The sequence below is a fragment of the Pteropus alecto genome, unplaced genomic scaffold (genome assembly GCF_000325575.1).
Source record: "Pteropus alecto unplaced genomic scaffold, ASM32557v1 scaffold338, whole genome shotgun sequence".
Lineage (NCBI taxonomy): Eukaryota > Metazoa > Chordata > Mammalia > Chiroptera > Pteropodidae > Pteropus > Pteropus alecto.
In genome coordinates this window covers 922611-935746 of record NW_006441995.1, presented here as the reverse complement: position 1 = coordinate 935746, position 13136 = coordinate 922611, and the positions used below count along the sequence as shown (strand labels likewise).

The window sequence follows — 13136 nt, the reverse complement described above, 5'->3', positions numbered from 1 at the left end:
TTAAGACTTGGCACAGCTGGAAGATGCGGAATAGAAGTGACAGCTCAGTCTCCCCTCCCAAGCTACGGCTCTTAAAAGCCCTGTAAAAGGAGACGGGGTTGTGCCTAGAGAAGTCACTCACCAAACCCCGTGAATCCCATGGTGACCGCCAGCTGCGGGTCCGGTCCCGATGCGTCTGAGCCTGCCACTGAGACAAGAGGGAAAGAAAGGGGTATCGTTAGTGCGGCGCCCCCGGATCCCCTAGCCCGGTTCACCCTATCCAGGCTCGCCTGACTGAACCCACCTTCGCTGGGCCCCGGGCGGTCCATGGCTGGCCTCCTGCAGTAGAACAAAAATCAGCAGCAGCCCAAACAGCTGCAAAACACTCACGGCAAACCCGGCCGGAAGTATCGCCTCCGAGAGTCAGCGTCGCTGCAAACGCCAAGAGCGGCGCTCTCCACAGAGGGACGGCGGTCTTCTGAGCATCGCCGCCCTAGCGGACTGGCGGGGCATAAGCGCTGCAGAGACGCCTTCCAATACCCACTGGATAGGAACATTATTCGGAATTTCTGTAACACCTTTTACATTTTAAGACGCGTTTACTCCCAAGGTGACACTTAACCCTCACAAAATTCTAAATAAAAGCCAACAAACTCCCTTGCTTTGTCTTTTGTCCTTCTCTATGAGGAAACTTTCAGTTTTCTACCTTTCAAGTATACTTTAAGGAAGAAACAAGTATTTACTACATGAGTGAAAAGCACTCAGAAGCCAAAAAGACCTGAATTAGCGAAAAGAGTAGTCAGAAAATGCTCAAACGCTTACACGTTTAGCCCAAGTTTCCCTCTGACTGTTAGCCATGCTTGGTTAGAGAGTTTCCTAGCCCACACAGCAAGAGTTCTCAAAGCATCTTATTCACATATTTTTATATTTTCACTTTTTATTGGTTTTAATTTCTTTACAGGACTCCTTGTCTATGTTGTGAACTAATGGCACATTATTTATCTCTATATTTCTAAATTCTAGCAGAACCACGTATAGTCCTAATAAATGTTGCTTAATGAAAATATCTCCAGTAAGTTACTCATTAGCCCCACTACTACCTTAGTCCATCTCAAATTATACTTTATCTATAGACCCCAAATGATAATGATCAAGCAATTTCCATTGCTCTTAAAATAAAATGTAAAATTAACATGGCCTCCAAAGCCTTAGAACTTCACCTTTTTCTATTTTCCACCACACCAGTCTTCTTTAGCTCTATAAGCAGCCTCAGCACATGATATTCTCAAAGCTCTGACTCATCTCCAAACCATGCCTTTCATTCAACCCCATTCACCCCTCAGGTCTCAAATTAAACTTCAATGCTCTTGTGAGCATTTACAGACCTTTATAGATCTCTAAGTTAGCCACGCCCCCCCATCGCGTAATCAAATACCCTTCCTTCATAGCACAATGCCTCATTGGGCACCAATATTCGTTGAATAAAAGAAAGTAATTGTGAAGGCGAAAGCTACTCCCCTTATATGGAGGATGTTATATAATTTGGGACAACAAAGTTTGGTTTCATCCTGAGAGATTACTGAACCGCAAAAGTCAAAAGTCAATGTGAACTCCAATCAGTAAGGCTAATTCATTGCAACTTAACCAAAATAAGTTATTATGAATGCCACTGCCTCTTTTCTGAATACATATAAACAGGCCTTAGGTAATAGAACTTGATAAAAACAGCTCATTATGTAACCCATATCCCAAGCTTACAAATAACTATCTCGGCTCCTCAGTAGTCAAGGACTTATAAGGGCTTGAAATGATACATAATTTTTTTCTTTCCATGAAGACTTTAATTTTTAGAGCAGTTTAAAAAATTGAACGAAAGGTACAGAGATTTCCCATCCTCCCCCATACATGCATAGCCTCCCCCATTATCAACATTCCCCACCAGGATGGTGCATTTGTTACAGTTGATGAACCTACATCAGCACATCATAATCAACCAAAGTCCACAGTTTACATAGGGTTCACTCATGGTGTTGTACATTCTATGGTTTTGGACAAATGTATAATAACATTTATCCATCATTATGGCATCATACAGAGTGTTTTCACAGCCCTAAAAATTCTCTGTGCTCTGCCTAGTCATCTCTCTTCCCCTCCCACTAACCCCTGCCAAATACTGGTTTTTTTCTGTCTCCATAGTTTTGCCTTTTCCAGAATGTCATATATTTTGACGTATACAGTACGTAGCCTTTTCAGATTGGCTGCTCTCACTTAGCAATATACATTTAAAGTTCCTCCACATCTTTTTATGACCTAATAGCTCATTTATTTTTAGCACTGAATAATATTCCATTGTCTGGATATACCATAGTATACTTATCCATTCACCTACTGAAGGACACATTGGTTGCTTCTGAGTTTTGACAATTGTGAATAAAGCTGCTGTAAACATCCATGTGCAGGTTTTGTGTAGACATAAGTTTTCAACTTCTTTTAGCACTTATCAAGGAGCACAATTCTTGGGTCATATGATAAGAGTATGTTGAGTTTTGCAAGAAATTGCCAAACCGTCTTCCAAAGTGGCTGTATCATTTTGTATTCCCACCAGAAGTGAATGTGGGTTCCCATTCCTCCAAATCCTCACCAGCATTTGCTATTATTAGTGTTCCAGATTTTGGCCCTTCTAATAGATATATAGTGGTATCTCATTCTTTTAATTTGCATTTCCCTGATGACATATAATGTAGAACATCATCTCATGTGATAAATTGCCATCTCTGGTGATGGCATCTATTAAGGTCTTTGGCCTATTTTTAAATCCGATTCTATTAATATAATTTTGTGTGAGTTATCTAGACTCTATCTGCTTCAAATTCCTCATCTGTGTCTGGCATATGTTGGCCATTATTAAGCGCTAGATGCTAGTGAGAGTGGTGAAGACACAAAACATAGTCCCTGCCCTCATGGGATTTCTATTCTAATATAGCGATTTTTAAAAAAAAAAATGCTTAAGGGGACTAGATAGCCCAATCGGAAATATATGAAGCTACTTGAGCAGTTCTCAAAATGTATTCTGCAGACACCTTTAAGGGTGTCTATGAGATTGAAACTATTCTCATGATAATACTAAGACATCATTTGCCTTTTTCACTGTATTGATATTTGCACTGATGATGCAAAAGCAATAGCAGGTAAAACTACTGGTGCATAAATCAAGGCAGTGACAAGCAAACCATTGTAGCCATCACTGCATTCTTCACTTTACATACCCACTATAGATAAAACCAATTTCCCTTAAAAATGTCGATAATAAAGCCATAACATTAATTTTATTAAATCTGGACCCTTGAGTACATGTCTTTCAAATATACTGTGTGACAAAATGAGAAGCACTCATAAAGCACTTCTGATTGTATATCAAAATATAATAGTTGTCTCAAATAAAAAGAGATTGAGTTATTAGCTTTTTTTCATGGAACACCATTTTTACTTGAAAGTATGACTCTCAAAAAAAAATTATTCAGACTTAAGTATCTGGCAGACATTTACTTAAAAATGAAATGACTTTGTCACTTCAAAGAAAATAACTCACTGTACTTCTCACTAATAAAAATTAGAGCTTTCAAGAGAAAATTAGAATCTTGAACTACTTGTATCAACAACCATAAGCTTGCCAGCTTCCCAATACTTAAGGATTTTTCTGATAAGATAGGTAGCGATATTAATATAATCACTTTTTTCTCTTGTGTAATAAAATATGTCAATGTTTGGAAGTTCTGTATAACTCGGAGAACCAGTATCACTCAAGTGACCAAAGCATAATGTTACAGAATCATGCACAGTTAAAAGATCCCTTTGAAGTATAAGGAAGACCAGTGGATTTTAATTTGCATTTAAAAAAATGCAAATTAAAGTTCGAAAAAATTCACTGGTTTCAAATTCCACATTACAACTAAACTTTAAGAAATTACCACTTGTCAAGTTTTGGTACATTACCAGAGACCATTCACAAATGTCTAAAAAAATTTATTAAAATATTTCTCCCTTTTCCAACTACATAACTGTGTGAGGCACAGTTTTCTTCATACTTCAACTAAAAAATATATTACAACGTATTAATGGCAGATGCGGATGTGAGAATCGAGCTCTCTCTTAAGCCAGAGATTTAAGAGATTTGCAAAAATGTAAAATAATGCCATTCCTCTAGTTAATTTTTTTGTTTTGGAAGCTATGCCATTTTTCATAAAATGTGTTATTTGTCTTAACACGGATTAGCTTATTATTCTTTTAAATGAATTTTTAAATTTCTTTTTTATGATACCAGCAATTATGATCAATGTAGCTCACACAAAACAAACTCTTTGTAATCCTTAATAATTTGTAAGGATATCAAGAGGTTCTAAGATCAAAAAGTTTTCGAGTCACTGTTCTAGAGAAGACTTCAGCAAATTTTTCCTGTAAAGGGTTTGATATAAACATTTTAAGGTTTGATGGTAAACATTTTAGGCTTTGAGGCCGTGTTGTCTGTGTAGCAACCACAGAATTCAGCAGTGTAGCTGGAAAGCAGCCACAGGACAACACTAAATGAATGGAAGTCTTTGGACTCAGACCCCTGGGAATGTTGCTGTGCAAGAATATTAAACCAGTATTGCTAGATCAACCAATTTGTGGAGTTGATAACTCTCAACTGTGTATTTTGTCTCAAATTCAAAACAAACACTGTGCCAGACCATTAGTTTTCATTCTGGGGTCTACCAAATAAAACTGACAGCTGGACTCATCTGCCTATTTGTCTACCAATAACACAAATCTAATTTTTCTTGGTATATTCACTATGGTGTCTCAAGTTATAGAGAGTGGTAACATCATCGAACTTTAATATTCAGAAATGCAGTCAACCCTTATTGAAGGAATAAAAAGTAATTCAAACAGCAAAAGACAAATTTAAAGTAATTCAGTCATTGATTTGAGAAACTATGAAGAGTTTCTGGATGAAGTTTACTTAGGTGAAAGTCTAAATAAGTAAAGACTGGTCTTTGAAGAAGATGCTTTGATTTAACCACTCGAGTAACCTTCTGAATGAAATGAAGTCTATCTTGCCTCTCCTTCCTCATTTCTATTTTTCTACCGCAGTTAATACAAACCCCATAGAAGTTATGATCACGTACTCCATTGCTTTGCTTGTGTGTCTCTGCATGAAGCACCTTGGGCACTGTGTCAGTTTGATATCCCCAGCACCAGGCACAATGCCTAAGTCAAATTAAGAATTTAGTTTCTGTAGAAGGACTTGGTAATCTCTTGGGTGATCTTTAAATCAGTCCCTATACTATGTGCTGGGAATAAAACTTTGAAATACAACTGTATGCTTCCTCTCCGTACTGCGAAATAAAAGAAGCAGCTCTACGGAGCAAATGATTCTGTAAACACTTAATTCATCTAAACAACCGGCCAAAATCAAACAGTAGCGACAAACAAATAGAAAAGCCTGATGAATTTTAATTTACGCTGAAACTCATAAGAATTGTGAAATTTTGGTTCATATATAACTTTGTGACAACAGGCTAAGTCCTCAAAAAAAGAATTTAATTGAAGGACCAAAAAAATTGACGCACATACTCAAATAGCTGCAGTTGCGGGATTCGGACCCGCGAAGCTCGAGGCAAGAAGATCCAGCGCGCGCTAAGCCCACCGGAACCGGAGCAACCTGCGCGGCCCCCACTGCCCGCCTCCCACCTACCCGGTCCCTTCTCCCCCTTCCTCCCCTCCTCTCCCAGCCCTGTCCAGTCCCTCGCCTTCTCTTTCCCCTTCCCCATTTTCCTTTCCCCTTTCCTTTCTTTCCTTCCTTAGACAACCTCCTTCGATTGCCCCTCCCCAACTCCCAGACACCCAACTAACCCCTCGAAGGTGCTTGCCGCTCACTCGCCCCATCCCTAACGTCCAGCCCCTCCCAACAGCTTTCTCCACGCAACTCCAAACGGACGCTTCAAATTCCCCACCTGAGGAAGCGGAAGTGCGTCATGCACAGGCGCCGAGGCGCTCGTTTGGCGCGCGCGCCCTGAGCCACGGTTCCGAGCTAGGGTCTTGGGTTTTGTCTCATTTCTCCTTGGTTTTTGACTATTTTCGGACGTTGGTGTCTCGAGTTTTCAAGATGCCGTCTTCTTTGCTGGGTTCTGCGATTCCGGCATCCGCGACAACCGCAGCCCTGCAGGAAGCTTTGGAAAATGCGGGGCGGCTCATTGACCGTCAGTTGCAAGAAGACCGCATGTACCCGGACCTTTCCGAACTGCTCATGGTGTCTGCTCCAAGTGAGTGTTTGGTGCCTATTTGGTGACTCTTCTTTCGCAGTCAGAAGGACTCTCGCCTGACTCCTTAACTAGGTCCTTATTGCCTTGGTGGACCCGGCGAAGACATCTTGAAATTTAGGGCGCTGTTTCCTCCATTTAGAAGAGCGAAAAAGAGCCTATTTTCATTTTTTCCCCGTCCTCGCTTTCTTCATTGCAGATATTTCAGAGGGTAGGAGTGAAGAGCAGCCCCATTTGAAACTTTAATGGGCTGCTCACTGCCTCCAAGTGTTTATCGCTAAGGTCAGATGGGGAGGAGCGCCTGATCCAAGTCTCATCTTTGTTAATTACTCGTATTACTGTTAGGGTAAAATGCAAGCGCAAACGAAGTTCATTTGGAAATTTACCATGTTCTCTCAAAGATATGTTTTATTATGTGTATGTAGGGTTAGTGTAATATGAAGTGCTGGAAAGTAACTACCAATGGAATAAAGAAAGAACAGGGGAATCAACGATGATGATGGACAGGGAGGGTAAGGCAAAGTATGTGCCAACAAGAGAGGTGACTGGAAAATGTTTTGTTAACGGTTTTAAAGTATGGCGGGGCTCCTCAAGGCATGTGGAATTCCATAAGTTACTAGAAAAAAGTGACTCCTTTGTGAGATGGATTGGAGAAAAGCAGAGAAGTGTAAGTAAGAGAGAGACAAGAGTTTTAGTAAGCGAAAACCAAGATAAAATGACGGGATAATCTGTGCAATGTAAACCTAAAAGACACCTCTGACGACGTCTAAAAATTTTTAATTGAGTCTACGGCCATGCCACCCTGAACAGGCCGGATCCTATCTGATCTCGGAAGCTAAGCATGGTGGGGCCTGGTTGTACTTGGATGGGAGACCACTTAGGAAGACCAGGTGCTGTAGGTGTAAAAAATTTTTTAAAAAATAACGGATTGTAAGATGACAAGGTCTTTGCAATCTGTAAGGTCAAACAAAGCTTGCCTCGCCAAAAAAAAAAAAAAATGAGAAGACTCGTAATCAGAGAAGAGATAAAAACATAGCAAAGATAGTATTTGTTGCTGACAGCTACTTACCAGTGGGCTTGTCTTAAGAGCTGAGTGGCCTATTAGCATCTCTCCTCTTGACAGCATTATTCACTTTGACCTCCTTAGGTTTGAAAGCAAGATATAAATACAGTCCATACATTCTGGTCCTTCATCATATCTGACCCTATCCTCCCTATCCACTTTTACGCACACCTACCTCTTAACCTAATCTCTTCCCCTGCTTCTGTCCTATTCTTAGCCTCTTCTAATCACACTGAATTTTACCTGTTTTCCATAAGAAGCACCCTCTTCAGGATTTTATTTTACTTGTATCCTTAATCGTTTCTGGGATGTTCTTTTTTGCGTGACAAACTATTCTTCCAGACTCCCTTAAATATCACTTTCTTTGTGAAGATTTTCTTAACCATTTACATCCTCACCAGTTATTCATTCCATTCTTGTGTCTCCACTGCCATTTAACACGTGCATTGTTGTATTATAGTTGTTTCAAGATGAGTTGGAATGTGGGATTTGCTTTAAAAAAATCCACTAGGGAACGAGTGGTTAGTGATATAAATGAAACAGGTTTGGGCATGTTATTGGTAATTGTTGAAGCTGGATAATCAGTACATAGGGATTGATTTTATTTTTCTCTAGTTTATATATTTTTTAAATTTCTATAATACATTTAAAAATACATTTAAAAATTGTTTTACATGTAAGTTTTCCCCAACATCTTTGTACTTTAGAAAAGGTGCCCGGGATAACAGGCAATGAGTCAGATCTGAAGAATACCTTATTCAAGGCTAGGAAAGATAGGCACTCCTGCCCTTAGTGTCTGGGTCTCAGATCAAGAGAAAGGTTGCCAAATGAGAACATTTTATAGTTTGATTTTTCTCAGTAAAATATTGCTTCCGTGGTATTTATCTTACTGATCTAGGGGAGAAATCTAATGGAAAAAGGAATGGGTTGTTTTAATCTGTAAATGTTTAAGTGGGAAAGGAAATAGCTATTTTTCCTCCAATCAATATTGAGTTTGTCCACAGTTGTTTGATCTGAGACTCACAAAGCAGTTTTATATGTATGTGTGTATATATACATATATATTTATCATTTTAGTAAAATAATAGAAAAACATTAAATTATTGAACTAACCATTTCCTTTTTTTATGGCATAGTCCTTAGGAAAGATAGCCTTCTGTTTAGTGCTGAAACCACTGATTGCTCCCACTTTAACTTTGGAATTTCTCAGGTCTCCTTTGTATCAGGTCAGAACTACTTTATTCTCCCTTTACCTTGAGAATCACCAGATGCACATTTTTTTTGTAGCTTGCAATGCTTCTATGTGTCCAGTCGATGCCCAACACATTATTAATTTTAAATAAAGGCTTCATTTTATTTGTTGTAGATAATCCCACTGTTTCTGGCATGTCAGATATGGATTATCCTCTACAAGGACCTGGTTTGCTGTCAGTACCCAACCTTCCAGAGATCAGTTCCATCCGAAGAGTTCCTCTCCCACCTGAACTTGTTGAACAATTTGGACGTATCCTATTACTTTTTATTTAACTCTTTAAAAAAAATTTAAATTGATATTCTCATAATTCTTATTTTGTGTTTAATTGCGTGTTGTATTTAAGTTCATTTAAGAGTTTTGTTTAAAATACATTTAAGTACATGGATAGCTTACTACGTGCCTCAAAATTTTCATGTAAAATTTAATGTTGAAAATTGAGTCACATTTTAATTGAGGTCATTGGGGACAGTTAATTGTTTACAAGAAACTGCATTTTTGAATGATGTTATTGCAAAGTATTACTTCCCAGTTAAGTACTACATGAGAAAGTTTTTACTGTCGCACTTTTAGCTCAAAAGACCTGTGATTTTCATCTTTATTTTTTACCATATTTTAATATTTTGAAACTGGAATGTGGCTCTAAATATGTTTAAAAAACTGCCAGGTGTTTCTTTTTTCTCCTCCCAAAAACGTTTTTGGTGTGGTTTTACACTTACTGGTGTCTTAGAATTGAAGTTGTTTATATGTGATTTTTATTTCTAAGGATCACAATAAGAATATGTATATAATGATATAAGGAACTGAAATACTAATTGCATCTTCAGAGATTTAGCTAGAGGAGTTGTCTTAACCTCTAAAAAATTTTTATCTGATTTTCTTAAAGTGTGGCATATCCTATGAAAGCACTAGATTTATAATTATTTGCTGGGCAACTTTTACATTCATCTGTAGTTCTCATAATAAAGACATCAAGATGCTGTATTAAAATTTAATCTGAGACTTTTAAAAGTATTAATCTATTTAGAGTAAAAGGGTTTCATATTTCAGTGCAGCATGATTTAGAAAAAAGGAAAATTAGAAAAAAATGCTTATAAAAGAAATAGAAAACCTAGTAAAATCTAATAGATATTTTTCCTAAAATTTTCAGTGTTCCTCTGAGACTTTGTAAAATAGTGTTATTAAATATGTTATCCACTTTATCCTTAATATTCTTAATATTCTTTTTTAATTCTCTGATAATACTGTACTCTGCAAGAGACATTTCCTTTAACTGGGAAATTATTTTGTTTTCATAATTGTTACATTGTTTTATAATTACACAATATAAATCTTTGCCTATTTTTCAATGGCACTATTTATAAGAGGCTTGCAAATTGTCACCTAGCTATGACTTCAGTATACCCTGTGCTTTTTTTATCATTCTCGCTCTTCTACAGTTGGAAAAAACTGGTTCAGCATAAGCTTTTTAATGTCAAAGTTCAATGATGTTATTCATAATATTCTTTTTTAAGTTAGTAACGGTAAAAAAAATTATATTTGTGCAGAATACATTTGAAGTAGACAAATAGCATTACTAAGATTATAATTTGTAAATATTTGTCATATACTATGGCTTTCATTAAACTGATTAGAAATCAAGATATTTTATTTGTTCTCTGTTAAAGAGTGGACAGGTCATGATTTTTTTATCATAAATTTTAAATCAAAATTTTTTGAAACAAGTTTAAGAAAGATGAGATCGAAATCTTTCTTACATCCACATATCTCAGATATGCAGTGTAACTGCATGATGGGTGTGTTTCCTCCTATCAACAGAGCTTGGCTCACAATTGACAGTGACATATTTATGTGGAACTATGAAGATGGGTAGGTATTTAAGGCTGCCTTGCTTTAACATGATTTGAATTTAGATTGTCTTTATTGTAGCTGGTGTTCTACTCATTAGAAGCTAGCTGATTTATCATTCATTCGTCTAACATCTGACTCAGTGCTTCTCAATGTGTATACCAATCACCTGGGGATAGGGTTAAAATGTGGAATCTAAATAGTTCTGAGTGAGGTTCAAGAGTGCATTTGCAACATGCTCCCCGATGATACTGCCATTCGAAGTACCACTCTGAGTAGGAGGGGTCTAGTTCCCAAGCTCTTTATCCTGCAGTAAAGATAATCTATCAGTAATTCTATGAAAGATGGTTTGACATTTTAAACACTTCTGTTTTCCTTGCATTTCTGTGGAGTGGGAAACTTGATTTATTGGAGTGACTTAACTCTTTTGTTATTCTGTGGGCTTGACCTATGTGTAAATTAAATGTATATAACAGAGTCTGAGTGAGGGCCCAAGGTATTCTTGCTTAAAGTTTATTGATCTGGTGATCTCACTCTTGGCTTTTGGAGATAACTTTTGGCTTACTTCGAGTTCATCATATTATCATTTGGTGACGTGTGGGATAAGAAGACCTATATAGTTAAGATGTTACTCTTACCCCTGACTTATTAATGCACTTTTTAGAAATCAACACACACACGCAGGCGTGTGCACACACACATCAACACTAACAACACGGTATCACTGAATCAAAATTGACAATAAGTGAGAACTTGTACCTTAAATGAAACCATTTTTGTTTGCTTATTTTTTTATTAGAACTTTTCAAATCTATTGTTGAAACGTTATATAGTCATGATAGCAATGATGTGTTGTGATTGTTCTCCTTACATCCTGAACTTTGCCCCAGATTGTTATATTACCATAATATCGGATAAAACCTCTTCATTTAGGCATGGATTTCCTCAAGAAAACCAAATGCAAAAAAATTACATAATAAATGTTAAGAATAATTTTAAAAGGGTTTTCACTTTAATGAAAATTTTTGTGTTTTCCATTAATATCTAACCTACTCATTCATTTAAGAAATATATTGAGCTTATCATATATCAGATACCGTTTTGTGCCAGGAACAGGCCAACCTTACTGTGTGTTCAACTTAGAACTTATATAAAGAAAAATCGTTTGAACAATGTGCTTATTGAAAAAAATCGAGGCACAAATACCAGCTATAAATCCTTAGTTCACAAATTCAATTCTGCATAAACTTTAGGCTTAGTTTTAGTTATTCTTGTAGCTTTCTATTATAAATCCTAACTCCATCTGGATGATAGAAACATAATGTTGTTCAATTCATTGTTCTCTAATCCTCAACTTTCCCAGTATTGGTCTCGTTCCCAGGGTTATGCCAATTATTAAAGGAGTCTGTGTGATGCCACAGCAAGAGGAAATGGAGAAACCTGGTCCACATAAGCAGCCATTTACATGTTTCTTTTCTGTTTGATTTGCATTGTCCATTTCAGGACAACCAAATTTTCTTTAAAGTCTGGATCGTATATTTTTTTCTTATTTTGTTTGACGTTCTGAGCTTCTTGGATCGTGGCTTTGAGGTCTTTCGTTATTTTTGGAATTTTTTGCATGATCTTCAAATATTTGTTCTGCTCTGTTCTTTCCCTCTCTCTTCTTCTGAGATTTCAGTTACATTTTTGTTAAACTTTTTGATATTGCACAACAGATTTTGGATGCTCTGTTTTGTTTTTCATTTGTCCACTCTTTTTTTTCTCTTTTTGTTTCAATTTGGATAATTTCTGTTGACCTAACTTCAATTTCACTGATTCTTTTTTTAGCTATGTGAAGTTCACTGAAAAGGTCTTAAACGGCTTTCTTTCTCTGCTTTTTCTAACATTTTCTCTACACTTTGGCCCCTTGCTCTACTGTCATTTGAGACTTGCAGTGGGGCGGGGGATGTGGAATGGGGAGCCAGCACTCCCTATTTTCCTGGTTTATGCTTTAGGCAGGCCTGTATGCTGGGTCTTGGAACTGAAACAGTTAATTTGCTCATTTATTTGGCTTTATATTCTATAGTCTTAAAGAGTATTATAAGAAAACTTTGCTTTCTTTACGTGTGTAACATGTTTTTCTTCAACTGTTGACAGAGGAGACCTTGCCTATTTTGATGGACTTAATGAGACTATTCTTGCCGTGGGGCTTGTGAAACCAAAAGCTGGTAAGAAATAATATAAGGATTAAATTATTTTTGTATATACATAGACTTCAAATGTTTAGAACTGAAAGATAACACATTTTAAGTAGTTGAATTTCCTATTGAATCTTTGTTCTGAATTACTTCTAATTAGAAAATATAAAGTGACTAGGAATATTTAAGTTTACTCACTTTATGGTATAAGTGAGTTACTTTAAACTTGTTAAACTATAGTTTTTGAATTTTATCTTGCTTGCTTTTTGTTACTTTCTTTGATTCACCTCAAGATTTTGCATTTCACATTTTTCATCGGTTAATTAAAAATCATTTTGTTTCTGCATTTTTTTAGTCTTGATAGCCCATGGAAATGAGAACAGAATTCAAAATAAATCTTAGAGAAGTCATAAGCATTGTTTAACTTAGTTGCAACTTTTATTATGCCAGATCTTTTATCAGAGCTACCGATAAACAGAATTGATTGATTTAAATTTAATATACATCTCATGAATTAT

General features: G+C 36.7%; 2 protein-coding genes and 1 pseudogene across 2 annotated transcripts in view; 2 read left to right on the top strand and 1 right to left on the bottom strand.

The window, feature by feature from the left end:
* Positions 1 to 429, bottom strand: part of WDR70 (WD repeat domain 70) — a 226215-nt gene extending 225786 nt beyond the window's left edge. Inside the window, exons 1-2 of the mRNA XM_006919492.3 lie at positions 284 to 429; positions 122 to 187 (exon numbers count right to left, since the gene is read on the bottom strand). Coding sequence (XP_006919554.1) covers positions 122 to 187; positions 284 to 308 — 91 coding nt within the window. The 5' untranslated portion in view covers positions 309 to 429. The remainder of the gene's footprint in view (positions 1 to 121; positions 188 to 283) is intronic.
* A 5553-nt stretch (positions 430 to 5982) lies between these two features.
* The window catches only part of NUP155 (nucleoporin 155), a 52026-nt gene continuing 44872 nt past the window's right edge, over positions 5983 to 13136 (top strand). Inside the window, exons 1-4 of the mRNA XM_006919491.2 lie at positions 5983 to 6281; positions 8708 to 8845; positions 10366 to 10462; positions 12578 to 12648. Coding sequence (XP_006919553.1) covers positions 6125 to 6281; positions 8708 to 8845; positions 10366 to 10462; positions 12578 to 12648 — 463 coding nt within the window. The 5' untranslated portion in view covers positions 5983 to 6124. The remainder of the gene's footprint in view (positions 6282 to 8707; positions 8846 to 10365; positions 10463 to 12577; positions 12649 to 13136) is intronic.
* LOC112486121 lies at positions 7063 to 7180 on the top strand (annotated as a pseudogene).